Source organism: Cottoperca gobio, chromosome 1 (genome assembly GCF_900634415.1).
Source record: "Cottoperca gobio chromosome 1, fCotGob3.1, whole genome shotgun sequence".
In the NCBI taxonomy this organism is placed as follows: domain Eukaryota; kingdom Metazoa; phylum Chordata; class Actinopteri; order Perciformes; family Bovichtidae; genus Cottoperca; species Cottoperca gobio.
The window spans coordinates 18,320,835-18,346,714 of NC_041355.1; the positions used below are offsets into that span (position 1 = coordinate 18,320,835).

General features: G+C 41.5%; 1 protein-coding gene across 2 annotated transcripts; it reads right to left on the minus strand.

The window, feature by feature from the left end:
* Positions 1 to 482: 482 nt before the first annotated feature.
* On the minus strand, positions 483 to 25,465 carry LOC115014690 (girdin-like). Of its 2 annotated transcripts, XM_029441721.1 has the most exons (29): positions 25,344 to 25,465; positions 25,165 to 25,256; positions 22,198 to 22,303; positions 19,390 to 19,459; positions 18,266 to 18,324; positions 18,094 to 18,177; positions 17,394 to 17,534; positions 16,996 to 17,171; positions 15,812 to 15,893; positions 14,231 to 14,389; positions 13,939 to 14,085; positions 13,655 to 13,799; positions 12,417 to 13,070; positions 11,553 to 11,758; positions 11,245 to 11,439; positions 10,233 to 10,363; positions 9,984 to 10,125; positions 9,690 to 9,863; positions 8,569 to 8,730; positions 8,142 to 8,419; positions 7,907 to 8,050; positions 7,614 to 7,800; positions 6,360 to 6,505; positions 6,045 to 6,137; positions 5,057 to 5,268; positions 4,337 to 4,414; positions 3,257 to 3,511; positions 2,986 to 3,051; positions 483 to 2,172 (listed from the first exon to the last, which is right to left on the minus strand). In XM_029441721.1, the coding sequence occupies exons 1-29, from the start codon at positions 25,404 to 25,406 to the stop codon at positions 1,088 to 1,090; spliced, it is 5,532 nt and encodes a 1,843-aa protein (XP_029297581.1). In that variant the 5' UTR covers positions 25,407 to 25,465; the 3' UTR covers positions 483 to 1,087. The 2 variants fall into 2 exon arrangements, with proteins under 2 accessions (XP_029297581.1, XP_029297591.1); XM_029441731.1 differs by lacking the exons at positions 3,257 to 3,511; positions 4,337 to 4,414 and having other exon boundaries at positions 25,344 to 25,406.
* Between the last annotated feature and the right edge of the window lie 415 nt (positions 25,466 to 25,880).

Here is a 25,880-nt window from a genome sequence, read left to right on the forward strand (position 1 = left end):
CTTTTTTGATTGTTATTTATCTTATCATATTTATATCATTATTTTATTTTGTATGCCCTGTAACCATATCATTTCTTAAAATGCAAATAAAAATAAAAATGATAACAATAAAAATACCCCAAAATTCCTCTATATGATTAAGAAATCTAGTGTTCTTTCTAAATTAAGTTTTCATTGTTGGCACTTCCTGAGAAATTTAAATGCACTTGCGTCCATCACGTTGGTTATTTGAAGATTCTCTCTTTAGGCTTTTTTATGTATTTAGTATATATTACTATAAAGGTGCTATTTGACATTTGAGGCAGTTTGATTTGTTCTGTGTTTGGGAGAAATCGGAGGTAGAATTAGGTTTGAGGGGGAGAAAATGGAAAATGATATGTACGGTGTATGATTGTGTTCTTTGTGTTTTTAAGAATAAATATGATATACTAATATGCATATGTAATATAAAACAATGACAATGCGAATACATATATTTACATAGAGGGTTTCTTTATTTAAGGGAAAATAGCATTCAGGTACATATTCTATTTTACAAGATTTACAGTTTCTCACAAATGAACATCACATTTCCCCCAGGCTCACATTTAAATCTAACAGCACAGCAATCATATAATAACTTAAAAGTTATGTCAAAGTAACAGGACATAAATAGAAACAACAACAAACAAAATGTTTTGGCAAACATAAATATACATAACAGGGTTGTCAGTGTTCTAAAGTAAAGGTAAACAGGCTTGAGTCCCAACACCAATCAATTTCTTAATGGGCAATAGAGAACATCTATCCCTACGTCATTCCGTTAAATTAAACAAAATGTGCGCAAAAAAAGACAAACAAAATGGGAAGATAATACTGTGAATCTCTTAAACTCAGGTATATTAATCTGAGCTGGTCATGTTACTAAAGCTGTGTGGGAAAAGAAATCAGAACCAAAAGTATCTAAACTTCTTTTTATTTTCACCTTTTAAGATTACTGTACACTAAGGTGGAACAAAATGCAAATATATTAATGTACAGTTAATTGTGTGCTTCGGTTGATGAGATTAAAAGTGGCCTTCCTCCCTTAAATTGAACGACACAGTATTTATTGATCTGACAGCTGCTTTCGTGCAATTGCCAGCGGCTTGTCCTCCTCCAGCCCAGCTGCAAGTTCTGCATTCTGCTCGTTCTCCACGTTGAGCAGTGTTCGCCGTGTCTCAAGTGGACAGTTCTGCACCGGAGCTGGATTCTGACAGAGGAACGTCTGGTTGTTGTCGAGGGCATCCAGACTGGTCATGGTCGTGTCCACAGAATCGCTGAAGATCGTGTTTGAGAAGACAGAGTTGAAAGTGAATGAGGAGCCAAGAAGTGACTCCTGCACGGGGGGTTTGGGGCCGTCTGTGGGAACAACAACTGTTGGGTCCCTGGGAGGTTTGACTGGAGGAATGGGCTCCGGCTCACTGTTACTGTTCTCTGGTTCAGGTTGACTCGCTGCTTCCTCCTGATCACCGCTCTCTGCTGAAACCTGGACGGAGAGCGGGTCAGTCTTGACCCTGCATTCACTGTTTACACTGGGGCGTCGGGACGATCCCTCTGCTGTGGAAATGACACTGCTGGCTCGGGGGAGACCTTTGGGCGACCTGGGCCCTTTCAGTCGCGCCTCTTTCCCCAGAGGGGTGGAAAAGCAGTTGAGGCAGCCAGACATTGAGGATGACTTACCCTGAACATACAGCACTGTGATAGGTGAACAAGCCAAAGCTCGGGTAGTTTCTGCTTTGCTGGAGCTCAATTTTGAATTCATGCCATTGAGCACCGGGTTCCCTTTGACTGTGCCCACTGAATCTGACGAGCGGCGCGCCACTTTCCCTCTTGACCCCCTTCGGATGCTCTTTGTACCCCTTGTGAGCCAGAAGTCCTGAGAGAGCCCATGGCTTTTCTGTTTTGGTAAAGACTGGATATCTGAATTCTGCTTGTTGGTGATGGGCATGGTGGAGGCTTTCTCCCTGTGCTGCTGCTTGTGTGTGTGTTGGGGGGTGGAGGTATCGCTGGGGGGCTGGAAGGAGGAAGAGAAGCGGCGTGACGGAGGCTGCTGGATAGGGCTGCTGCCGTTTGACCATGGCTCATTTTCCAGGCTCATGCTGAACTCACCGCTGCTCTCACTCTGGGCTCGACTCTGGACGCCATTTAGCCCTGGAAAGAGATTATGATGTGGTATTCAGGTGAATATGATAACAAATGTAACTCATAAATATCACCATGAAACATCCCCAGTTGATTACGTTCATTAAGACAATTACTTTTTTGTATTACAAGTTTTATTGAAATGTTATAAATATGCAAATGAGGCATTGTCTTCATGGTTCCCACAGGTCCTTGAACGTTTGTAAATTTGAAGGGAATTAAGGCCTTGACAGTCTTTGTGCAAGAATAGAAAATAAAGTCATTTTGCTAAACTCGTAAATAAGTCTCTATAGCTCAACTTATAACAATAACAATAAAACAATATATTGCTGTGCTGTGTTGTCATAAGAATAAAGTCGTAGTATAATATGTAACATTTAAATTTGAATAGTGTATTATGTCATAATTATTTTTATAATATCTCATAAAAAGTCAAATAATCACCATAGATGTGTACTTTGGATGTTTTCTTTGCACTAGTCTGAGAGAAGACATGTTATGGAAGCAAAATAGCCCAAACTCTCAAAATTGAGCGATGTTTTTGCCTGTAGTGTCTCATCGGAGCTACAATAGAATATATACACACATTTTCACTTCCTATAATGAAAACATATCAGCTGTATCAACATAACATTCTTAAGGCCCAACAGGGGGCAGTAGAGTTAAGTCTTTCTCTAACAGTTGTTGGCCTCTCTGGTCAGCATAGAGATTAATATGAAACAAGGTCATGATTGCAATTTGATGGACTTGCTCTAATTCCCGAGCTGGTAATACATCTGAATGCCGGCCGAATCCTCTAAACGAGTATCCGAAGGGCTTTACCGTGATTTTGCAGCTCGTCGTTGTCCTCAAATCCAGATGGCACAGCGCTATCATTCGAATCCTTGTCTGTGGGGCATAACATGAGAAATCACTCAAATGGTTATAAGCGACTGACATTTTTTTAAACGCTTCTAGCTTCTACACTTAAAACAAGAAAGAGCACACGAGCGCACCGTCTTCACTCTACTCTCCTCTACTCTTTATTCTAGCGTCTAACAAATGAAGATGACATCAAACAAAAACAGTGGCTCATGAATGCCTCATCATCTACCTGTCACCCAGAGCTCAGAAACATCTGGAACAGTGTCGGTGGTGTCAGTGGTTGTGATGGTGACGTGGCCAGATGGTGGAGTGGAGGGAGGATTAAGGTGGAGGATGGACAAGATGGATGTTGTGAGGGATGAGGACAATGTGTTTTCCCTGTCCTCCTCCACATCAGCCTCTGACCCTTCCAGCCGCTCTGAGCTGTCTGCCCACCGCTCCTCCTCGAGCAGGGTCGAGGCGGGGTACGCCAGGCTGCTCAGGGCTGCATTGTTGGAGCAAGGAGTGGGAGAAGTAGGAAATGGATGAGGGATGGGGGATAGACAGGTCATGGAGTGTAAGAGGTATTGTAGTTCTAGGGAATGTGGTGAACACGGAGACGGGGATGGTTTGCTTTCTCCATTCACCACACAAACTGTGGTTTAATACCGTTAATCCCTACAGTACAGCCGGCTCCTGGTAGGGCAGAGCTCGTGCAGCACCTCCTGCAATGCAACATTTCTTTGACCTCTGATAAAATACCCCAGATTCTCTTCAAAAATGGCCACTCTGCTATAAAAATGCAAATTCTTAAATATGTAATATGAAATAAATTCAGTTTAGTTAGTGTGGTGAAATGAGGTTGGCACGGACACATTACTAACATATGACTCCTGATTTTACACCTGCTGGGAAGCATCATTGCTAACACTCAAACTAAGGTTACGATGGTGTTATGGCATGTAGTAGAACAAATCAATAAAGCATAGATACACTTGACGACGTATTAGGCTGTTGTAGGTAAAGAATATATATAATTAAGGACCCGGGGGAGGGGGGTAATATTCTCAGAGATTAAAGTGGTACATTTAGGACAACAAACTCCCAATAAATAAGAATAGAGAATTATTTTCTTGTAAATTCATACATTTAATCTTGTAAATTCTGAGTTTTCGTCTCTGAATATTACCTCTCTCCCCCTCCCCTAATTATCGTTTCTTTAACCTACAATGGCCCTAAAACGCCACCGTACTCAGTATAATCAAGTTAGCAGCGAAGTAAAAGGCGACAGTCAAGATGAGGGTAGACACCGGACCACGGTCTTTCTTACACATGGAACGACGGAAGAGGGACTTGACTTTCTCTCTGTCCTTCAGTCTGTTCCTCATACGGGGAAACATTTTGGTGGCTATTTAACAGCAAAGTGCAGCCACATGGGAGGTAGACAAAGGGATGGATGCAAGCAGAGAGAGAGAGGGATGTAAGGGAGGAGAGAGGTAGGAAGGGAAGGAAAAGACAAGGGGAAAGAAGGGAGGCAGGGGTGAAGAAACACATTAAGAAACAAGAAACACATGGGGAAGACATATTGAGGAAAGTTAACACACATCATGCATCAGGATAAAATACCCTTTGGACATGACACACATCTGCTTATTTTTAAACACACTAAAATACCTGCATTATGTATGTATGTATGTATTACACAGTTTTACTTTCAAATCCATTTATTTGAGTTTTTGTGTTTCCTTGAAAAACTACTGAGGTGGAGAGGGAAGTTTTGTCAAGTTTTGTGAAGATGTCTGTTCCACAAATGTAGCCTCATGTGTAGATGAAACTGCTGTGGCTGTCGGTTCACCCATGCCGCTCCGTGCTGTGGACTGGACTGAACGTGAACACGCTCCTGAATGATCCTTGTGCCCTGCCTCTGATGATGATCTTACTTCCTGGTCTATAGCTGAAGCAGTGAAGCAGGGATTTTGGTACTTTAATGAGACCGCTTCGGCCAAGTCAATGGGAGATGATCTGGTGAATTCAAGGTGCCCATACTCACTGCTGTTACGTTGGGGTGACATGGCATCACCTGCTGAGGTGCATGCCGAGCCTCCAGACCCATCTGAGCTGATGAAGGAGCTGTTGTCGTGACAGGGGAGGTGCGGATCAGCTACACCTGAGTGTGTGGGTGTGGGCGGGCGGTCGGGTCCATGCTCACGGCTGTTGGATTTAATCAACTTCTTCAGTTTCAGAGTGATCCAGTTTCCACGTCTGTAGAAGGCCAGTTATACAAGAAGATATCAATCACCAATCATGCAGATGTGAAGCTAAACTGACGATGAAGGTTAAGGGGATAGTTTGAAGTGGGGTTGTATGCGGTACTTATGCATACTCAGTGTATTACTTACAGTAGAAGTAGAGGATAAATACCTCATACAACTACACTTCTAAACATCTGAACTATCCCTTTAAGATTCAAAGATTTGTCTGATATTCAGATTAAACAATACCTAAAGCTGCTGTTATCAATATTCCTTGAGTAAAAACTCCTCTCAGCTTTACAGAGAGCATTTTTAGCATCTTGCAGCTCCCTGTTTTGGTTTTACGGCCCACGACTTTACTGTTTTGGTTCACGCTCTCTGCTTTCATAGCTACGTTTGGGACAATTTTCAGTGAAAAAGCTCTGATAAACCCACAGCACTCCACCTTCCCAGCACCAAACAAAAGACAGACACAGTTAACAACTAGCTGGTGAACACAGCAAAGCATTTAGATGAAAATTGGTGGAGACCAAAAACAGAGCAAAAAAAGAGAAGACGTTTAGCACATGGACAGATACAGAGGATGATGGAGCTCACTGTATTACTCTATGGACATGATCATATAACTGTCTACATCAAGTGTAATGTATGTGGGCTGAAATTAGACTCTTGTCACTTAGCCAAGTATCACAAAGTGATCAAAATGTATAAAGTGCTCAATGTGAAAACACAGTAATTTTTCCCTCAGTGATGGTAAAACAAATCATAGAATCACAGGCAACTTACCTGCGAGGAGGCGATGGCTCATAAAACTTGTACTGGTCCATAATCTTTTCCTCCAGCTTCTCCTTCTGCCTCCTCAAATCATTAAGCTTGTCACTGAACAGAGACAGGAAGAGAGAGAAAATAAATAGATACATCATCAATTATAATTGCTGTTAATTGTACTTTGAGTGTCCTAAATAGGGAACCTTCTGTGCTCTTTGCAAGTATCAGATGCTCAGTGTTAGCTCATTACCAAATGACTGTCACATGCTGTAAATCAACAGATTTCATTTAATGCTACATTATCTTGTCATGGAGTTGGTCCTATTTGCTTACATATACTGTCGCTCTTCAACGTGAAACAGATCCTTGCTCTCCATCGTCTGCTCCAGCAGGGTCCGGTTCTGTAGCATCAGGGTCTCAATCTGGCAGAGCAGGTGGCGATTCTCTTCCTCCAGGTTGCCCTTCAATTGGCTCAGCAGCTACACATCACATATACAAGAAGCCGTACGTGCACGCGTGTAAGCATGTATGAAAACACACACTATCGTAAAATTATTAACCCACTTGTGCCCAAAGACTATAGTTAGTTAGTATGATAAGGAAACATTTGTCCTGATTAGGCTAAAGTCTTAGAATTTTGTGCTCTAGGCAACTTCGAAAATTTAAGAAAACTCAAGTCAAAATATATGAAATGCATATGTGTATCCTGTTTCTATATCCTTCCAGCCCTGAGAAAGATCATTTTTCTATTAGTTAGTGCTTTTATTTGTGCCCAAAGACTGTATATAGCAGGAGTGTCAAACATGCGGCCCGCCAGAGGGTCCAATCCGGCCCGCGGGATGACTTTGCAAAGTGTAAAAATTAGTTGTTTTGATCATAAGTACGTAAAAGCCTTTGTAGATACACTGTGATCAGTAAGTTGTAACACACATGTGTAAATGATAAACTAATACTAAGACATTTCAGGTTGTTCATAATGTTTCATAAAAAGATTAAGTTTGAACATTTTCAGAATGTACTTTTTTGCACTAAAACGAAGGGAAACATTTGGAGTTGTTGTTATTTACAGGTTATTATGCTGTGATGTTACTGGTCCGGCCCGCTTGAGATCAAATTGTGCTGTATGTGGCCCCTGAACTACAATGAGTTTGACACCTCTGCTATATAGAATAATAAGGACAAAAATGTTATTCCGATTGTTCTAAAGTGTTGGAATCTGTTACGGACATACTTTAGGCAAGTATCTAACGTTACAACTTTAAACATTTTAGATCACAGGAAAAATCTCACTTTTCACTTTTCAATAGTCAAATGCAGGATTTCTAAAAATGAGGAAAAACACTAACATTGTGTTGTGTTCATATCTTTGATATTCAACTTGTTATGAGTTCATAGATACCGAATACATGATTGTGCTCCTTGTAGTTTCTGAGATCTTATCATGGTTCTGCTGTTTTAAACAAATATAATTATAATTGCACTGCTATACATAAAGTCAGCTCATCGAGCCTTTGCAGCCCTGACTCTGAAGAGTGTTTTTCCAGAGTGTGCTGAGCTTAAGAAGCGATTACAAGGTCCAGTCAGTACCTCACACTGGTTGGTGAGCTTTGTGGAGGTGATGTCCAGCTGCTGAAACTCCTTCTTGAGCTTGGAGAAGTCCGCCTCCAGCCAGGTGTGCTCCAGCTTGGCCTCGTTCAGCTGGCCCTTGAGCTGCTTGTGATCCGCCGTCAGCGACTCATTGTCGTTAAGAAGCTGACGGTACGTATGGTTCAGCCTTACAAAAAATAAAAAGATGTATGTTCAAACCCACATCCGTGCATTCTTCTGGGTGCGCATTAGTGTGAACATGCTCCAGCGGGCGCACGCTTGTGCCTCCTCACCAGTCCTTCTCGTCACGGAGCCTGCAACACTCTGCAGCAGTGCTCCTGTGCTGTTCTTTCTCCAGAGCCATCCTCATCTGCTCATCCTTCAGTGCTTTCTCAAGGTCTTCTAGCTTGTTCCTCTGCTGCAACAGGCTGTTGTACCTGAAGACACCACCAATACACACATGTGAGCATGCATGAAAACACATACACACTCGTACCACACGACGTGACAATAGCGCCTTTCCCCCACCTGTCCTGCGTTGTGCGATGCTCCAGCTCCAGTGTGCGATGTGCATTTTTCAAACAGCCGTGCTTGCCCATCAGGGCCTCGCACTCCATGGCTTGCCGCTCGTGCAGAGCTGCCAGCCGCTCGTGATCTCGTAACAGCTGCTCGTGAACACCGCGCAGCTCTTCGCGTTCCCGTACGGCGCTGTCCCGCTCGCTTTCTGTCCCCGACTGCTGCTGCTGCAGCTGAGCATTCTGGGCCATGAGGGAGGCACTCTGTGAGTTCAGAGTGGATTTTTCCACCTGGAGAAGAAAGAGATTAGGAGTTAATGTAGCATTTCAGTGTGTACTGTCTGCATTCATACTCAGGCAGAGGCTTGAATATATGTATGTGTGTGCAGGGGCTATTACGTTAAGGGGACCACAGAGAATAGTGTGTGTTGTAGTGGCACCTGGAGGTTGGCGTTTTGCGTCTGCAGGGCTGTGTTGTTCTCCTGCAGTGAGGCAGCCTGCCTCTGCAGGGCGAGGATCTGAGCCTGCTGACTGTCAGACTGACTCTCCAGCTGCCTCAGCTGGGCCTGCATCGCCTGACGCTCTGCCTCCAGTGTCGCATTCTGGAGGGAAGAGAAGATTATTGTAAAATGTGACGTGGAAACCAGGAGGTCGTGTTAACTTCATGCCCTCAGCTCAGCACAAAAAGGCCTCATGCAGGAAGCGATACAAGAACGCATTTCCTCTTATTTTTGTTCGTGTCCACGATTTGTTCTTATTTTATTAGCACCCATTCATTTCTGAGATTCACTAATGTTTTCTTATTGTTGCTCTTCTCTTTAGCAACATTTTACGAGTGGTCGAGAGCACTCTTATGAGAAAAAACATCTTGTTTTTACAGTCCACAAATTCTTTGTTCAACGCATGAAACAAAATTAAAATGATAGGAAAAAGACGCAGGAATATCATATAATCAAATGTAGGTTAATGTATTTGTTAGAGTTTGGATTATTACATTTGTTGGCTAAAGAAATACTATTGGTCCATTGATCCCTATTAAGACTATAAAAACCTTTGGAGGATTATATTGCATCTGTCAGCTTTTCTGAACGACTTACATTCTGCTCTTAAATGCTTTTAGATGTTCCTGTAATGCCAGTATTAACTCTCTGGAAAATCACATATTTACTTTGTCTGAGTTTATTTAACAGTACCTCAATTTCATTACTGCAATTGTTGGGCTTGTGCCAGAATATTTTCAAACGGCACAACACCTGCCCTTAGTTTTTAGTGGGCGTTACTTATGCTGATAAAATAACAATAACTGCAAACCTGTAAAAGCAGATTTGGAGGGTTAAGACTGTTTGGTGCATCTGGAGTTGACTTCTCGTATCTCTTCTCTTAACAGACCATTGAGAGAAAATATAAGAGACATTTAAGGGAATGTTGCTGCATGAGGCCTATTGTTTGCTCTATGATTATAAATCCACATTAAAAGCTAGTGTGTTCAAGAACCATTCGTACAATGTTATATGTTGGTCACTACACAGTTCATCTACTTAGATAAAGGCCAACCACATACGTTCCTCTCCACTGCAATGAGACGGTCTTTGAGCTTCAGCAGTTCCTTGGTGGCCTCCTGGCTTTCACGCAGCCATTCGCTCATGGCTTTGCCGGTCTCTGAGGGAGGGCTGGAACTTAATGATGTCCACTCTTCCTCCTGCCTCTGCTGCAGGGCCTCGTAGCTCAGCTTCACCTGTGGGGGTCAAAGGTCAAACACTTAGACCTGTAGCAGTACAATTAATATTTTTAAAGCTCTTTTTCCCAATGTGACACTGACAGGCCTCCAAAGGTGACATTTTATGACATGACTTACAGTCTTGAGCTCCTGCCGCAGCTGCTGGTTCAGGGTGGAGGATTGCTGCAGGCGAGCATCCAAAGCTGCCATCTTGTCCTGTTTAATCTGAAGAGATCTTTTCAGAGACGACTCCAATTCTGACTCCAGCATCTTGAACCGGCTGCATAGAGGACAGACAACTGTGGCATTATAACGTATATATCCTTATTTCTTACCATATTCACTCCAAAGGTTACAGGATGGGAACTCCCAGCATTATGTGAGCACCTGTTGTCTAGTGTCTCTGGTTCAGCCTGCTGCGAGCTCTCCTGGTTCAGGACCTTCATTTCCAAATCATGGGCCAGCCTCTCCAGTTCATTGTTTCTTAGCTGGGTCTTCAGCTTCTCGCTCACCAGCTCCTAGAGACGGACAGTATATGTTGCTGTTTATTAAGAGACATTCATTGACATTTTACATCATTTTTCTAACTAATTTAATTTTACTGTTAAGGAAAATGTATTTTTGGTTTTTCTTGTCTTTTGTTCAGATGGTTGAAAGAATGTAAGCAAAGCTTTACCCAACATGACAGTCAGGAGATAATGACGGAATCTTTGTTTGTAGTAAGACTGAGCCTCCAAGGTTTGGACATAATTCCAAATTTAGCCAAAAGGTAATTATCTTCCATTTGATGTTATTATGTTATTTATGTTCATGTCTATATGTCTATATGGTATTTTTATGGAGCATGGGGATGAGCAAAGTGAAACGATGTGGTTTCTTGACAAATACAATTTTTCCACGTTTTTTCTTACCAAATTATTGATTTTAATCTCAAGTTTTTTCTTACCAAATTATTGATTTTAATCTCAAAGTTTTTTCTTGCAAATGTATCATTTTATAGTCTCAGGTAAACATTTTTGCAAATGTATTTTCTCTTGAAAATGTACGACTTTAATCTCTGAAATTCAATACATGTTCTTGGAATATTATCAGGGGATAATGACCTACAATGGCCCTAATAGGACATGGTATTAATCTTTAGGCCTAGTTAAATTTACAAAAAAAAAAGCAATAGTGACGTTTCGGTACTAGACCATCTTTACATCTGATGAATTGCCTGATGAATATATGATTTTGCAGGTTAGACAGGTTTTGAGCTAATCTTCCCTCTCTTCACCTCTTTGAATAACAAGCACACCTCTGCTGTAAAAAATAAGTACATTATTGCTGAAATGTCAAGGTAGGACAGGGCAGATTATTTATTTAGTCAACGTAAACAGCAAAGGCTTCCTCTCCTCACCTCTCTGAGGGTGGCCAGAGTCCTCTGGTCGATAGCAGTTTGCTTGCTCAGTTCTCTGTTGTCTCTCTCCAGGCCTTTGACCCTCTCAGCAGTCTCCCTTAATCCCTCCACCTCCTTTACTAGAAAACGCATGTCCCTTTCCAGGCTGGCCATACAGACATTGCTACTGTCCAAATTGGCTTCCTGGATTTCAGCCTGAGACAGAGAAAGGTAGAACAGTAGCCATTTTTTTCAAGGGAAACGTTGAATCCAAACATTATCCTACCTTAGGTTAGCAACCTTTCCCTTAAAATAACAAGCCTACCTACCTGCTGGCGGAGTCGTCGATTCTCTTTCTCTAGCTGCCTCTTTTCCCTCTCCAGGACTGTGGTTTCTTGCTCCAGGATTTGCTTCTCTGTTTCCAGTTGCTCCAGGCGACGTGCGGAGATTCTCAGTTCCTCTAAAGTGGCCTGCAGACTCTGGTTCTCTGCCTCCAGCTCCTGAACCTCTGCCTCCAGGCGCTGTACTTTACGGTCTGAAGAGCAGGAGGGTGGGTGAAAGAAATACACTAATTAGTTATTCAATTGCATCACTGAATCTATCAATTACTCACCGCGTGTTACCTTTAATCCTTGAAGGAAACTTTGTTTTTCTTGCACGCCTTCACTGTGAACAAAGAATCAAAAGACGAAGAAAAGTCTTGATGAATTGAAGTAAATGGGGGCCGCGTAACAACAGCAAAACTACATCAAAACATCCGTTAACAAACTCTCACACACCTCGTGCAGTATAATCTAAGTCTCATTCATCCAGACGTATGCTCACTACTTCTCTAACACATGCACTTTCACTAAAACAGTACTATTTAAAAAACTTCCTGCATAAACAATCTCACACTTGCGCAGGTGCGCTACACGTCCAGGCGAGTCCTTAATGTATTACATTGTAATGTTTTGTAAGGTTTGTAAACAGATGTTTTCATATAGTTTTGCTTTTGTTATACGCGGCCCCCATTTACTTCCATTCATCAATACTTTTCCCTGTTTTTGATTTTCTGTTCCCTGCGGAGGCGTGCAAGAAAAACAAAGTATTCTTCAAGAATTCAAGGTAAGACGGGGTGAGTAATTGACATACAAATGGTCATATTCGGGGAGAAGTACTCCTTTAATGTTGATTTGATCCAAAGTACCTACCAGTGTTATCGAGGGAAGTCTGTAGATGCTGGTTAACTGTGTCCAGGGCTCTGCACTTGGCCTCCAGCCGATGTGTGTGCTTGCTGGCGTAGGAGGAACGTGTTGGCAGACCTGTGAAGATGCTGTCGTGGCAGGGACTGCTGCCCTTTGAGCCAGGGGAGCGATCACGTGATCCAACAAAACGATGGAGCCTATTGTGATGGTTTTCTAAGACTTCCAGATCAGACATCAGTTCTTTGAAATGATCTCCACCACCTCCGTCCTCTAGCTGTCCTTTCTCCTGAAGATGAAGGTCTGGATTATCTGTGAGGACGATCTCACTCTGGACGTCCTCCAGATCTTCTGCATGGAGTTGCTGATGGCAGTCTAAACCTCCATTCAGCATTTGCTGTGTTACTGTGCTGAGTGGGAATACATTAGTGCAGTATTCAATATTTGAGCAGGTGGTTTGCAGCCCCGTGGGTTCATCTGTTGATGAGGTACAGTTGTTGCCGCTACAGACCACCTGGTGGTCATGTTTGGGCTGAGCGCTGTTGCTAATAGCGGCAGCTCTGAGTTCCTCTAAGGTCCTTAGGAGACTTTGGTTCTCCTTCTCCAGCTTCAGCATGCGACTGCGTGTCCTCTCACTCACCTCCTCGCTCAGAGTCTGCTGGCCTTTACACAAACACATGGTGGCAATTAACTGGAGGGCATGAGAACTAGTTGTAAACATTTAAATGTGCTCTTCTTACACACTTGTGGATACTTTCATTATGTCTGTGTGCAGTTTAAACGTTTGTTGAGTCTAGCTCGACTCAATTAGCCTTTTAAATGTCTGTAGGATCAGTAGTAGAAGAGTTGGCACATACAGATGTTTAAAGGGAGAGTTCAGCCCAAAATCAAAATCAGATGTTTTTCCTCTTAGCTGTAGAGCTATTTATGAATCTAGATTGTTTTGGTGTGAGTTTCCGAGTGTTATTGGAATAGATATCGGCCGTAGCGATGTCTGCCTCCTCTCCATTATAATGGAACTAGATGGCACTCGGCTTGTGGTGCTCAAAGCTCCATTAGTGTTTTTCACCCTGATAAATCATCTTAAAAGTGGATAAAACGCGCTAGTAGATCAAAGCACTCATATATCCACGGATGAACACACTAACATAATTTACCTTACCCGACCTTTCCAATCATTAATTCCAATTAATGGATAGTTCCCATCCATTAACTATCCCATTACTTAATGTATCACCAGCTCTTACCTTGAGAGTTCTCAGTGGTCTTGGAGAGCTGCTCTAACTCCCAGCCCAGGTGCTGGGACTCCTCCATGCTCCTTCTTTGAGCCAAACACACAGCCAGGTTCTCCTCCTGCAGCTCCTCAATGCGCCTCCGATCTGCCTCCCGGTCCTGAAGTGGAGACACACAAGTATCAGCAGAGGTACAAGAACAGATGCTGTCCAGCCGCAGAAAGGACCGGATGATCATTAAATCTAAAGGAGGACTCGGGCATCTAATGTTGAGTTCTCATCGTGTGCAGATGTCTGACCTGCTCCATGTCGTGGACGCGGGCCTTCAGCAGTAGACTGTGCTTCTCCAGCTGGTGGATTTTATCTGACCGTGCCCTCCAGCCTGCCAACTGATCCTCCAACACCTCTTTGGTCTCCTGTAGCACCCTGTTATCCTCCTTTAGTTCCTGAAATGCAAAAAACCCCAAAACAAATTTGTCAATATGTGATTGTTGCATTAGAGTATTAAATGATTTCCTAAGTTCCAAGCATGTATAATCAAAATTCACGTCTCAAAGTTAACTGGTAAAGCATTTCTAAGACTGCATCCACCTCCACTTTGGCCCTGTAGAACTCCATCTTGTGCAGTTGCTCCCTGTAGCGTCCCACTTCGCTCTCCAGCTTGTCCGCCTTTATGGCTCTCTCTCTCAGGGCGTCCAACTCGTCACGGTAGGTGCGGGCTGCACGGGCGTCTACAAGCAGCTGGGAGTTCTGGTGAAGGTTCAGACAGAGGCGTGGGTTATAGCGAAAACTTAAAGGCTTTCTATACTAGTTCAACTCCTGGAAGACTTCAAGTGTATCTCAGCATATTTGAGTTTCATGTCAAGTCTCAGTTTGTTATTATTTATATTTAAATGTCCCATATTGTAAAAAGTTAGATTTCCATGTCTTTTGGATGTTCAAGGTCCAAGTGCTCTATAAATACTGTGAAAGTATCAAAACGCAATGAAATACACCCTATTCAGAAGATTTGCCTTTAAATGAACCGTCAGGTTGTGATGTCACAACTATACAATATATATGGTAGAAAGTGCAGCTACAGTCTGTTACAGTTACTCCCCAGCTGCAATGACGGTGCAGAGACGGCAAAAGCGCAGATGTGGAAGACCCGGAAACATTGACAAATCAGAGCAGACTGGGCTTTTTTGGGAGGGGGGCTTAAAGAAAAAAGCGCTAAAACAGAGCGTTTCAGACAGAGAGTGCATACAGGTATATTCAGACAGTATGAGAAAAATAATGAGTTTTTTGTATGTAAACATGTTCTTATAGAAACCCTAATAATGAACATAATATGTCTTTAAAGCTGCATTGATCAATGTGTTTTATATTAGCAATAGATCAAATGAGAACCTGTAATGTGAAAGGGTGATGGCAAACCCACAGAGAATCATCAACCAACTCTGCACTTCCTCTTTAGCACTGTTACGGTCCGCTACTTTACTGTCTTTGGTTGTGTCTCACAGATCTCATCAACCTCATTTTGCAGCTGTTTTTAGCAGGCAGCTTTGATAAACCCACTTCACGCTATCGGCCTAGCACCAAAAGGCATACAGACAAAGTTAGCAACCAGCTAGTGGAGCATGTAGTACCTAAAATGCAAATATACCGCTCAGGGGTTGGTCGAGAAAAAATTAGAACAAAAAGGAAAGTATTGGATTTACATTCATCAGGTGGACAGGAACACGACTACAAATGAATGCTAATGTTGCTCTGTGTCTGCTGAATGTATAACTAGGACACTGTTTGACATATCAACATAATAACGTGATCATATGTCAATTTTGTATTAGCTTGTCCGCTGCCCCAAAGTAGCATAAAAAAAAATCTATTAATGCTGCTTTCATTTGCAACATATGTTTGGTTTTTGGAAACATATAAACCATGCTAACATTTACAGGCACAAGGATTAAACTGATAATACAAATTGACATCTCCCGTTGAGACAAATCCATAAAAGCTTTGATTGTATCTCTAAATTCAGAGGTTTAAATGTGCTGTTATTAAGCACTGCTCTGCAGCAACGTGTGGTGTGCAATAATCTGTATAATCTGCAGAGCGGTCACGAGGTTACTGTGTGTCACCATCAGAAGGAGCTGCAATTCATTATTTTTCTAGTCTTTTCTGTCTTCAAACCTCCTGCTGGATCCTCTTCAGCTCTGTCTCCATGTTCTCCAGCTCATGTCTGCAGTCCAGCATCTGCTCACTCTTCTCCTCTCTGGTCAGATATGCAGTGCAGAAAGACAAGCAGGCGGGCCGGTTAGCATTTCTGCCATACTTTTACATATATTTAAAAACCGCAAATACCCCTTTTTCAAATGCTCGCAAATTCAAAACGTCAAGTACATTATTAATGTTGTTACAAACTAACACATACTTGATTCCAACATAAAGCTCCTCAAACCACTTTTTCCCCTTTCCCACATGTTGAGAAACAGATGCATGTAGGAAGAGCTGTTGCAGGTTCTGATGTATATATGCTCATGAAAGAACGGTCTAAGGCCAGGGCCTTACATGATGCTTTAAGTGACATTGTGTTTGCTCAGAGGCTTCAGTATGTCAATCTGAGCATCCCAACAAGAGAGAACAATACAGCCGAGAAGATGGGACAGAGAGCAACGATGGAACTGAGATCTTGATCGGATCAGGGTTAGTGTGCGTGTGTGTGTGTGTGCGTGTGCATGTACACGCTGAATTACAATGTGGGTCAGTGGTGGTGCACAGCCATGGAACCTGCCAAGCTGGGAGTAATGTGGGCCAAACTCCCAGAGGCATCTCTTATCCTGTAGTATCTCTCTCTCTCTCTGGCTCTCATTCACTCTCAATTGGCAGTTCCCCAGGGGAGAGGAAAACTCGTTACCAACATCCATCCTTTAGTGAAACTCATACTATGATAAACTCAATAATCACTTACTGTGGGACAGGAAAACTTCTACCAGTGTGTATCTATGATTTCATGCCATTTACATTTATTTAGAGCTCAGAATGTTGGCGTGTTTGCAGTAAGATGCTTTTTTGAACTTTTTCTGCTCTCCTGATTGTGTAAACTATATGTTTTTCTATTTCCCCCCCTCATGCTTTCTTAAGACGGTGTATTAGTGCCATTTTAGGTCAAATTGTGACTTTAATTTCAGATTTCTTTCTCTGATATTTACCACTTCCATCTTTCAAAATCTCAGAACTTTTACACGGAATATTAATATTACCCCTCCCCCCATTCTCCCAATTATTTATGTTTTTCTTACACTGGCCGTCATATTTTCTTGTTTAACTGCATTGTTTTTTGTTTTGTTTTTGTAAATAATATTAACTGTACTCACAGTTCTTGCCTAAGTCGTCTGATCTTGGCCTTAGAGTCAGCTAGCTCCACCGCCAGGTGTTGCTGAGTCCCCGTCTGCTGCTGCATGCTGGGAGAGTAGCTCCCAGACTGAGGGCTGGAGGGGCTGTTGAGCAAGCTAATCACACCTTCCTTTTCCTGCATTAAGTCTGCTATCGTCTGCAAAAAGGACACGTTACAGATTAGCTTTAGCATAATGACTCAACACCCAATTTACCTCTCAAAGTCTGTGCATCATGCACACTTTGTAGTCACTTTACACTTATAATACAACCTCATGTACAAAATATGTTTGGATTCATACACAGGTTCACATAAAACATGGAGTTAATATGCATCTCTAAAACAATCAGAATACAAGATGAAATATATGAAATATACCTCTAGATGAGTGTCCCTCTGCTCCAGCACATGTTGCAGGTGCGTGGCCATCTGCCTCGCTACGGCCTCCAGTTCCTCTGGATGCACCTCGCTGGACTCCAACCACTGCAGATCCAGCACGTTCTCCTGACTGAGGGTCAACTGGTAAACATGGTCAGGGACAGTCAGGGTAGCACAACATGACTGCGATTGTTATTTCTTTCACTTCTCTATAAATCCTTATTACTTTATTTACTACATGATTCTCAGATAAACTGTATTTCTCTTAATATATTTAACTGACAATATTAACTCTGCTGGCTGTGAAATCTACTGTATTACGGTATTTGCAGGATTGGGTCAAATTACATGACAATTGTTGTAATTGGTAACATAATCCATTGTGTTGTGTCACCTTATACTAAAGAAATGGACGCATCGCAAAATGTTTTCAATGCAAATAAAATGCATTTTGCATATTCAGTATTTACAGTATTTCAATTGATCAAATGTTGTAAATCAAGTAACTATTGAATTAAAATGGAATCTGTGGTGATTATAGTATATATTTATATATATATATATATATATATATTACTAGCATTTTCTGTAATCTGATCTACTTAATTTCTTAATTTAAAAAGCACGACTATGCACACATTGATTCCCTGCACAACACAGCATGGTCATTTCAAAGCTCACGTCATATAAAGTCAGATACCTTCTGAATATGTGCAGCTACAGCAGCTTTCGTGTCAAAGTCAAGCGTCTGGATCCTTTCGATGTACTCCTCTTTTTTCTCACACTGAAAATAAAAGTTGAAACAGATTTAGATCTCCACAGCTTATGCAGGCCAGTTCAGGTTTTTTGCACATAAATCGCCAGGATTTTACCTGAACCGCACATCCCAGCAGCAGCAGCAAAAACTTCTTCATTTCCTCCAGACTTTGTTCTGTTGAGAAAAAAAAAGGTTGACTTATCTGATATAGAATTTATCAGATTGAAGTGCTGAGGGCTGCTGGCATGGATTTAACTTGAATAGAGTTCTAGCTGGTGAATTTGGGTCATCACTCGCCAAAGCCTTGACATCACAAGGCTGTGTGGTTATCAGACTGATGGACTGCAATTTGAATTTAAACTGTATCAGGAACTGTATCAAAGAGCTAACGTTGTCTGTCTGTGAGGAAATACTCAAACATATATATGTCATCGCTACAGTGCTGGGAAGACTTTTTTTGGGGGAAAAATGCTGCTTCACTAAAGATGATCACACGCTGCATTGTTGCCATTTTCTTATTGCAATTAATAATTAAATTATTGACAGAAGTTAAACTTAGTTTCCCCAAAATATTTTTCTCTACATTTTTAACTACATGAAAGTCAAATGTATATAATATATAACACTACATAAAATTGCTATAAACATTGCTGCATTGCCACACAAAAAAAAGAAAGAAAGAAAAAAGAATGCAAAATCCTATTATAATAAATGGTCCTCTATACAAAATGTAGTAAAATAATTGCAATACATACAAAATAATCTACAATTTTAGACAACGGTATTCTGTCATTCACTTGATTATCTGTTAAATCAAAATCCTTAACCATAATCAATGAAGGGCCTCCATATATTCTCAACTATATGCTGCTGAGTTATCCTTTCTAATGGAAGACTTGATAACATTTGAGTAATGCTTGGTCTGGGAATAGTATTTTGGCGCGAGGCAAGTTGAAGTCTTTACATTCTTGGTAATTGTTATCATATGTTTTCTGTGGCTATAAGACCAATGGATATATACTTTTGTTAAATAAACTCTTAATTTTCTCTTAGATGTTCTTATTTGACCAGTTTAGCAATGACACTAAATCTATACAACAAAGGTCCTAATCTTAGGGAAATCATAGGAAATCAATGCAGTGCTTATTGAGTATCAGCAAACAGGCTAATCAGGCTTCCAACCACATACTGACTTAGCAGCTCCACAAGAGAGCAGAGAGGAGGAATAAAAGAGCGTACCACAGTAAGGAGTCCTGCCAAGCAGCAACACGTTTGGCAAAGGAATCATGATTAATTGTCTCAGATTATCCTGCGAAAAAAGAGAATACAGAGAGGGAGATGGGTGGAGGAAAAAAAGGAAGATAAGCACATTTTAGACCCTAACTGAGACAAGGACTGAATAAAACACTTCTTGCACTCTGGCCAAAGATCTTGAATGGACAGGGACGTATGTATGTACAGCACATAGCAGCTGCTTAAACACATGTATAGAAACACAGCCAAGGAATGGAGGAGTGCTCTGAATGAGATGATGACGTCGCCAGTTTCCCCGGTGCAGTGGTGAAATCCACTAAAAGTGTTTGGTACAGCCTTACATGAGGCTTGAGTGGCATTCATGCGTGTGTGTACAGTATGTGTGCTGGTGTGTGTGTGTGTGCAATGTAATAATGATTGCTAATAGCTTCTAATGAGGAAAAGTGGCTCTGTAAAGTTCAGGAAACTATTACTAATTGCCATACACATAACAGCCTTTGCGTTGAAAGGAGCCAGTTGAGGTAGTTCGGGCATCTAGTAAGGATGCCACCTGGGCGCCTCCCTAGGGAGGTGTTCCAGGCACGTCCAGCTGGGAGGAGACCCCGGGGAAGACCCAGGACTCGGTGGAGAGATTATATCTCCTCACTGGCCTCAGGCCTCAGGATCCCCGGCGGAGCTGGAGGATGTGGCCCGGAGAAGGGAAGATTGGGGTTCCTTACTGGAGCTGCTGCCCCCGCGACCCGACCCCGGATAAGCGGTAGACGATGGATGGATGGATGGATAACAGCCACAGTGGACTGGGATCAATTAGTCTTTGATGTAATACAGTCACATGTTCCAGTGAGCCACTGTGACCCTTTAAGGAAAGTTCAATTTACTGGCCATGAATCTCCCATCACCCTCTCTAGTCTTTAGAGGTATGAGGTAAGACTGATCGGGAAACTTGTTTTGAGGAAGCGAAGAGTATAACAACTGAAATAATGTTGAGGATTAAACCCACTATCTTACTGTATATCAATTTGTTCAACTTGTAACCTCCGCCAAGGAGGTTATTTTGTTCAATCGTTTTTTTTGGTCTGTCTGTCAACAGGATTACAGAAAGAACTACACTCCCGATTCTCATGACACTTGGTGGAAGGGTGTAGCATGCACCAAGGAAGAACCCATTACGCTTTGGAGTGGACCCGAATCACGGGGCGGACTCACAAATTATTTTTACTTTCGTTAACATTGCGAGATGGGGCCTTTGGCCTTGGTGGAGGTCTGGCCTTTTAGTTTAATTCCAGTTGAATCTTTATTATGCCTTTGTCAGTTAAAACCATTGTTCCTCCTTAATTTCATTTAACAAAAATATTGTTGCATTTTACAGTTGATTCAATGGGTTTTGAGACGGTGCATTAAGGCTCTTTAGCCACGCCAGATGGCAATGCCGATTGGTCAGTCCACCACTTTGGTTCAGACTGAAATATCTAACAACTATTAAATGGATTGCTAAAGTTATTGTATATAATCTGTACTATTTTGTACATACATTTGTGCCCACCAGAGGATGAAGCATACTAATTTAGGTGGTTCTTGACTTTTCCTCTAGTGCAACCATGAAGCTACCTTTTTTCGGTTTTCAGTAAAATATCTGACATGATATGATAGAATTGGATGAAATTTGTTACAAACATTCATGTTCCCATAAGATGGGTCCGAATGATTTTGGTGGTCCCTGACATTTCCTCTACTGCCATCATCATGTCAAAATAGTATTTTGTCCAATACTTTGGTTTATTACAAAATACCTTCAAAACTAATGATCAGCCTAATTAGCAAATGTGTGCATGCCAACAACCTAAACTAACAGCATGTTAGCGTTGTCTTTGTAAACATGTTAGCATGCTGACATTGGCATGTAGCTCAAGTACCATTGTACCAACGTATAGAGCAGCTAGCATGGCTATAGAGTAAAGTCAACTTCAACCGACCTTACAACATAAACATGACCACAAGTGGGCCAGCATGGATGTGGTTTTCACATAGCAGCAGTTAAAAAAAAGGCAAGAGCTGCCCTACATTCACTTCTACTGCAGTGTACTTGTACTTGCAAAGGCATTAATAAAAAGCTGCAGTCTGTCTCAGGCACAAATTAATTCTGACGTTTGGTCCTCGCACGGAGAGCTAATGGAGAGTGACTAAGAAGTAACATCCCTCTGTGTTTACCAAAGGATAACTATAAACAATGGCTAGATATGATGATATCAGACACACAAACTTGTTGTAAAAGCCCCATCCTTCTTGTGTGGTGCTAATCTGAAGAATTTGATTGTCCCGTCGTCAGTGAAATTACTTTTCTTGTGATCCTAGCAGAAGAAAGCTTAGCTCGACTTGTACTTAATGACTCTGACATAGACAGCGAATCCAAGCTCCAACATCAGTGGTGAATCTTGTGCATTTATGTGTCACTTTAAAGCTCTGTCTGTCTGAGGCTCTGACTGCAGCTTTACTGTGGCTCTCAGCTGCGCTCTAAACTCGCCCAAGTGCTGATTACACAGATGTGTACATGGCTGATATTTAGGGCACGCATCTTAAGAAGAAGTAGTGGATCTGCTCGGACACAAGTCCTATCGAACATCTATCCGGGGGGGGCGCATGTGTGAGCCAGTGTGTGCGTGACTTTAAAAATCAAATGTTCAGATATCATAATCCCATTTAGAGAGAGATGGGAAGTTTAGCAGCCTGCAGCTTGGATACATTATATAACATATTATATTATATAACAAGGGGACAAAAACATCCAAAACTCACCAGATAATACGCTTTGATTTGCTGGACGAGGAAGTTCAGGTTCTGGATCCTCTGACTTGGATCCCTGCTCACTTTGTTTGCACCCTGAGGAGTAGCCGAGGGATTTCTGAAGACAGCATAAAGGCATTATACTTGACATTTCTGCTATTCACTAACAAACAAACAAACGGCTGTCAGTGGAGTGGAATGAAGGAAGCTGCAAGCTGGTAAAAGTCTTTGCTCAGGGGTCGCCATTAAAACATGTATGAGGTCTCTATTCATTCCTAACTTTAGCCCGTGTGACGTCATTCTTTTCAGCAAACAAGACGCACTGTTTTCGAGCCAAATGGGGTGGCATTAGACTTTCCACCCAAAGGAAATCCTTTAGCTGGATTCTTTGGCTGTTGGCTCAGGCCTAATGTAGTCTGGGGTTGAACTGTGAAACATTATAGACCAGCAGAAAACATATTCATGAACCTTTGTGCAGTTATATAGGCCACATTGTTGCTCAGGAAAGGAAACCTATTGTGTGCAGACAACCAGAGTCGCAAGCAAAGGGATTTCGCTTGCAATCAATTGTTATTTATTTGTAAACAAATGTATTGTATACCTGGGGAGAAAAGAGGGAGACAGACAGATAGCACGTCACGGTAACTATTTTTGTTGGACGATTTATATACGATATTATTGTCATTTTAAGATTTTATGCCACTGAAACAATGATCATATAATAGCATAATAATGCAAGTAAACCCTTTAAAAGAGAAATTAACCTTTAAGAATATTTAGAAATTGTAATGTGACATTTTTTTAAAAGATATCCTAAATGAATAAAACATAAATAAAATAAAACCACACAATCAAAATAATAAATAAAATGGGCTCTGTTAAGAAAAATGAGCTACCAAATTCTTATAATGGCATCATGTTGGCTAAAATGTTGTTGACATTTTAATGTAAACAAAAATACATGTAAACACAACAACAGGCAATATCGAGGTCAGCAGAAATGACCGAAGTCACGTCTATACATCGTACCATAAATCAATAAAGTAATGGTTGTGACAGTCAGAAAGACGTAATAGATGACAGAGAGACAGAGATGATGCCTGTGCATGTGCATCACATTTTTTCGTCTGCCTGTCTCCATCTCTGTGCTGTTTGTCCTGTTTCTGTGCCTCCTCCCTCCCTCCCATCTGTGTCCCAGTGCTACTAAACACCAGCAACAAGGCCCTAATCCCAGAGGGTCTCCCAATCCCTGAGATTATCCCGCCTCTTTCCCCTCCCCTCCCCTCGGCACAGCATTGTTTTGCATTTAGAGCTGGTTATTGTGACCCCGGGGGGATAAGTGGGATGAATGGATACTGTAGACCCGGGGTGGCTAGACAGCATTATCTACAAGTGCATTGGGTCATCAGTTTTTTGTTTTTTTTTACTCTTTCTTTGCACTCTTCAATTTCAGTTCTACCATTAATGTCTGAAGTGCCAACCCGACAGGAAGACTAAAGTCTTGCCATCTGTCAGATCACAGCAGTTTTTTAACAATAAGTCGTCTAATTAGTCGATCGACTGAAAAATTATTGGCAACTTTTTTGATAATTGATAAATCTTTCCTCATGCAAAAATGGTGGAAAAGGCAGTTTTCGATCCCTCACGTATATTTCCTGCTTTTCTCTGTTTTATATCATATTGAACTGAATATATTTGGGTTTTAGACTGACAAAACAAGACATTTAAAGACAACAACTTGGACTGGGATAGATATTTTTCACTATTTTCTGACATTTTATAGATAATTAATCGAGAAAGTATTCGGCAGATTAAACAATAATTGAAATAATCGTTAGTTGCAGTCCATGTTGTAAATCAGGGATGCATGATATTGAATTTTTCAATAACTGAGATGCTAATATTTTCCAACACATTTTGGCCGTTACCTATATATGCACATATTTCTTTCTACGTGATTACACATTGTACATGTACACATTCACTAATACAATTTAGGTTACCACATGCCATATTGTATTTTAAAGCTTTTATCTGCGGGTACCAGTGATGTGCCAATTGCATTAGTTAGTCTTTTTTAAGGGTGAGGGTAATTCCCTCAGAACATAAGGCACCCACATCATAATCTCTTAAGTAGCGTCTTGACAGTATCTATGATGTCCCTCATGTCTTGGCAGAACTGGACCATTTGTAGTCTTTGGGGTGATGTTCCTTAGTGCAGGGGTCCCCAACCACCAGCCGCTGGACCAGTACCGGGCCGCGGATCATTTGGTACTGGGCCGCACAGAATGAATAAAATGTTGTTTTTTTGTGTTGGTAATATTTATTGTAAACATTTTATTTACATTATCCTGCAGGGTATTATATTTAGAAAAATGAAATAAAGTGCATAATATAAAATGCAATAATTACATTTACATTATGTAATATTTAATTATATGTTTTGCACTTTATTGTGTGTTTTGTTATGTGTGTGTTTTGCCCCTCTGTTTTGACAATATTTGTCTTGCATGAAACGGGTCCGTGGTGCAAAAAGGTTGGGGACCGCTGCCTTAGTGTCTGTAACTTTCATGCAAATTCTAACATTTCTTTGAGAAACCCTAACCTGTAAAGTAATCAGGAAGTTGCATTTAAAGACTGCTGCAGACTACAAAGATCCTTTTATTACTGCAGAGTGACAAAGACAGCACTGTTGGTGCTTGGATAAGAATGTTAGCAGACGCTTGATACTGTATCAGGAGCTGCTATGGATGACATGAGGGGGTGATGACACCCAATACTTAGAACAAAGACTTAATTAGGATGATTTCCAGTATTTGAATATGTACTTAATCCCATCATCAAATGCTATATCAACGGCTTCAAAACAAAGGCTACTAATCTGAATATCTACCTGGAACACTGCTCACAACCTAGATTAGAAATGTGACAGATGAATTACAAACTGCAAGAACAAAATTGTGGCATGAGGTGACTTACATTTGTGTCATTATGTCATTCAAAAAGACTCCATCCAGTAATTCAGAGAAATCCAAGTACATGCCCCCATCATGTGGCACAAATGTCCTCACCTAAATAACAAAGAGTACATTATAGAGGATGACAGGTTGATATCACAGGCAGGAAATCACATCAGAGCTTTATTCTGCATTACTTACCCAAGTGACAAGTGGGCTCAGCATGAATTGATCCAGACAGGTCAGAAAAACTCCACTTTCCATCGTTACCAAGGTTGTGTGGGCGATCAATCTCAGCAGAATATCCCAGCTGTGTCAATCAGGAAAAGATTGGTAGCAACTACAGTTTCTTCAGAAGTGAGGCAGCCTTGCACGGGTGCACCATCCAAATTGTCTCATCCATCTTGCATAAACTAGTTAAGAATTTCCTCTCGCCAATGCGGTTTAGATAGTCGGCGTTTTCACTCACAGACCCATCTTGATAGTTTTACTAACAGCTACATCCACGACATCCGGCAGTTTCAACGTCGCCAAATCGGTGTTCACGCACAGTCCTATCCGCATTTTGTCCCGCAACAGCACACTTACATCCTCCTGAGTCCTCTGCTGCTGCAAAGGCATCTGCCGTCAATCCCCCTCAACCCCCCCTCCTCCTCCTCCTCCCTGCTCGTCACACAGAAAGAGTTAGCGCTGATGTACGAGTGCTTTTCTTTCTTCTTTTTTATACTAATATTTAAC

Bases quoted from the DNA above. Each gene is read 5' to 3' on its own strand.
- LOC115014690 (XM_029441721.1), bottom strand. From the start codon at position 25,406: ATGGAAAGTGGAGTTTTTCTGACCTGTCTGGATCAATTCATGCTGAGC. The intron at 13,800-13,938 runs GTCAGACATCTG...TCTCCACTTCAG, and splicing joins GCGTCCACGACATGGAGCAG to GACCGGGAGGCAGATCGGAG. The intron at 4,415-5,056 runs GTGAGTATGGGC...GCTGTTAAATAG, and splicing joins GTCACCCCAACGTAACAGCA to CCACCAAAATGTTTCCCCGT.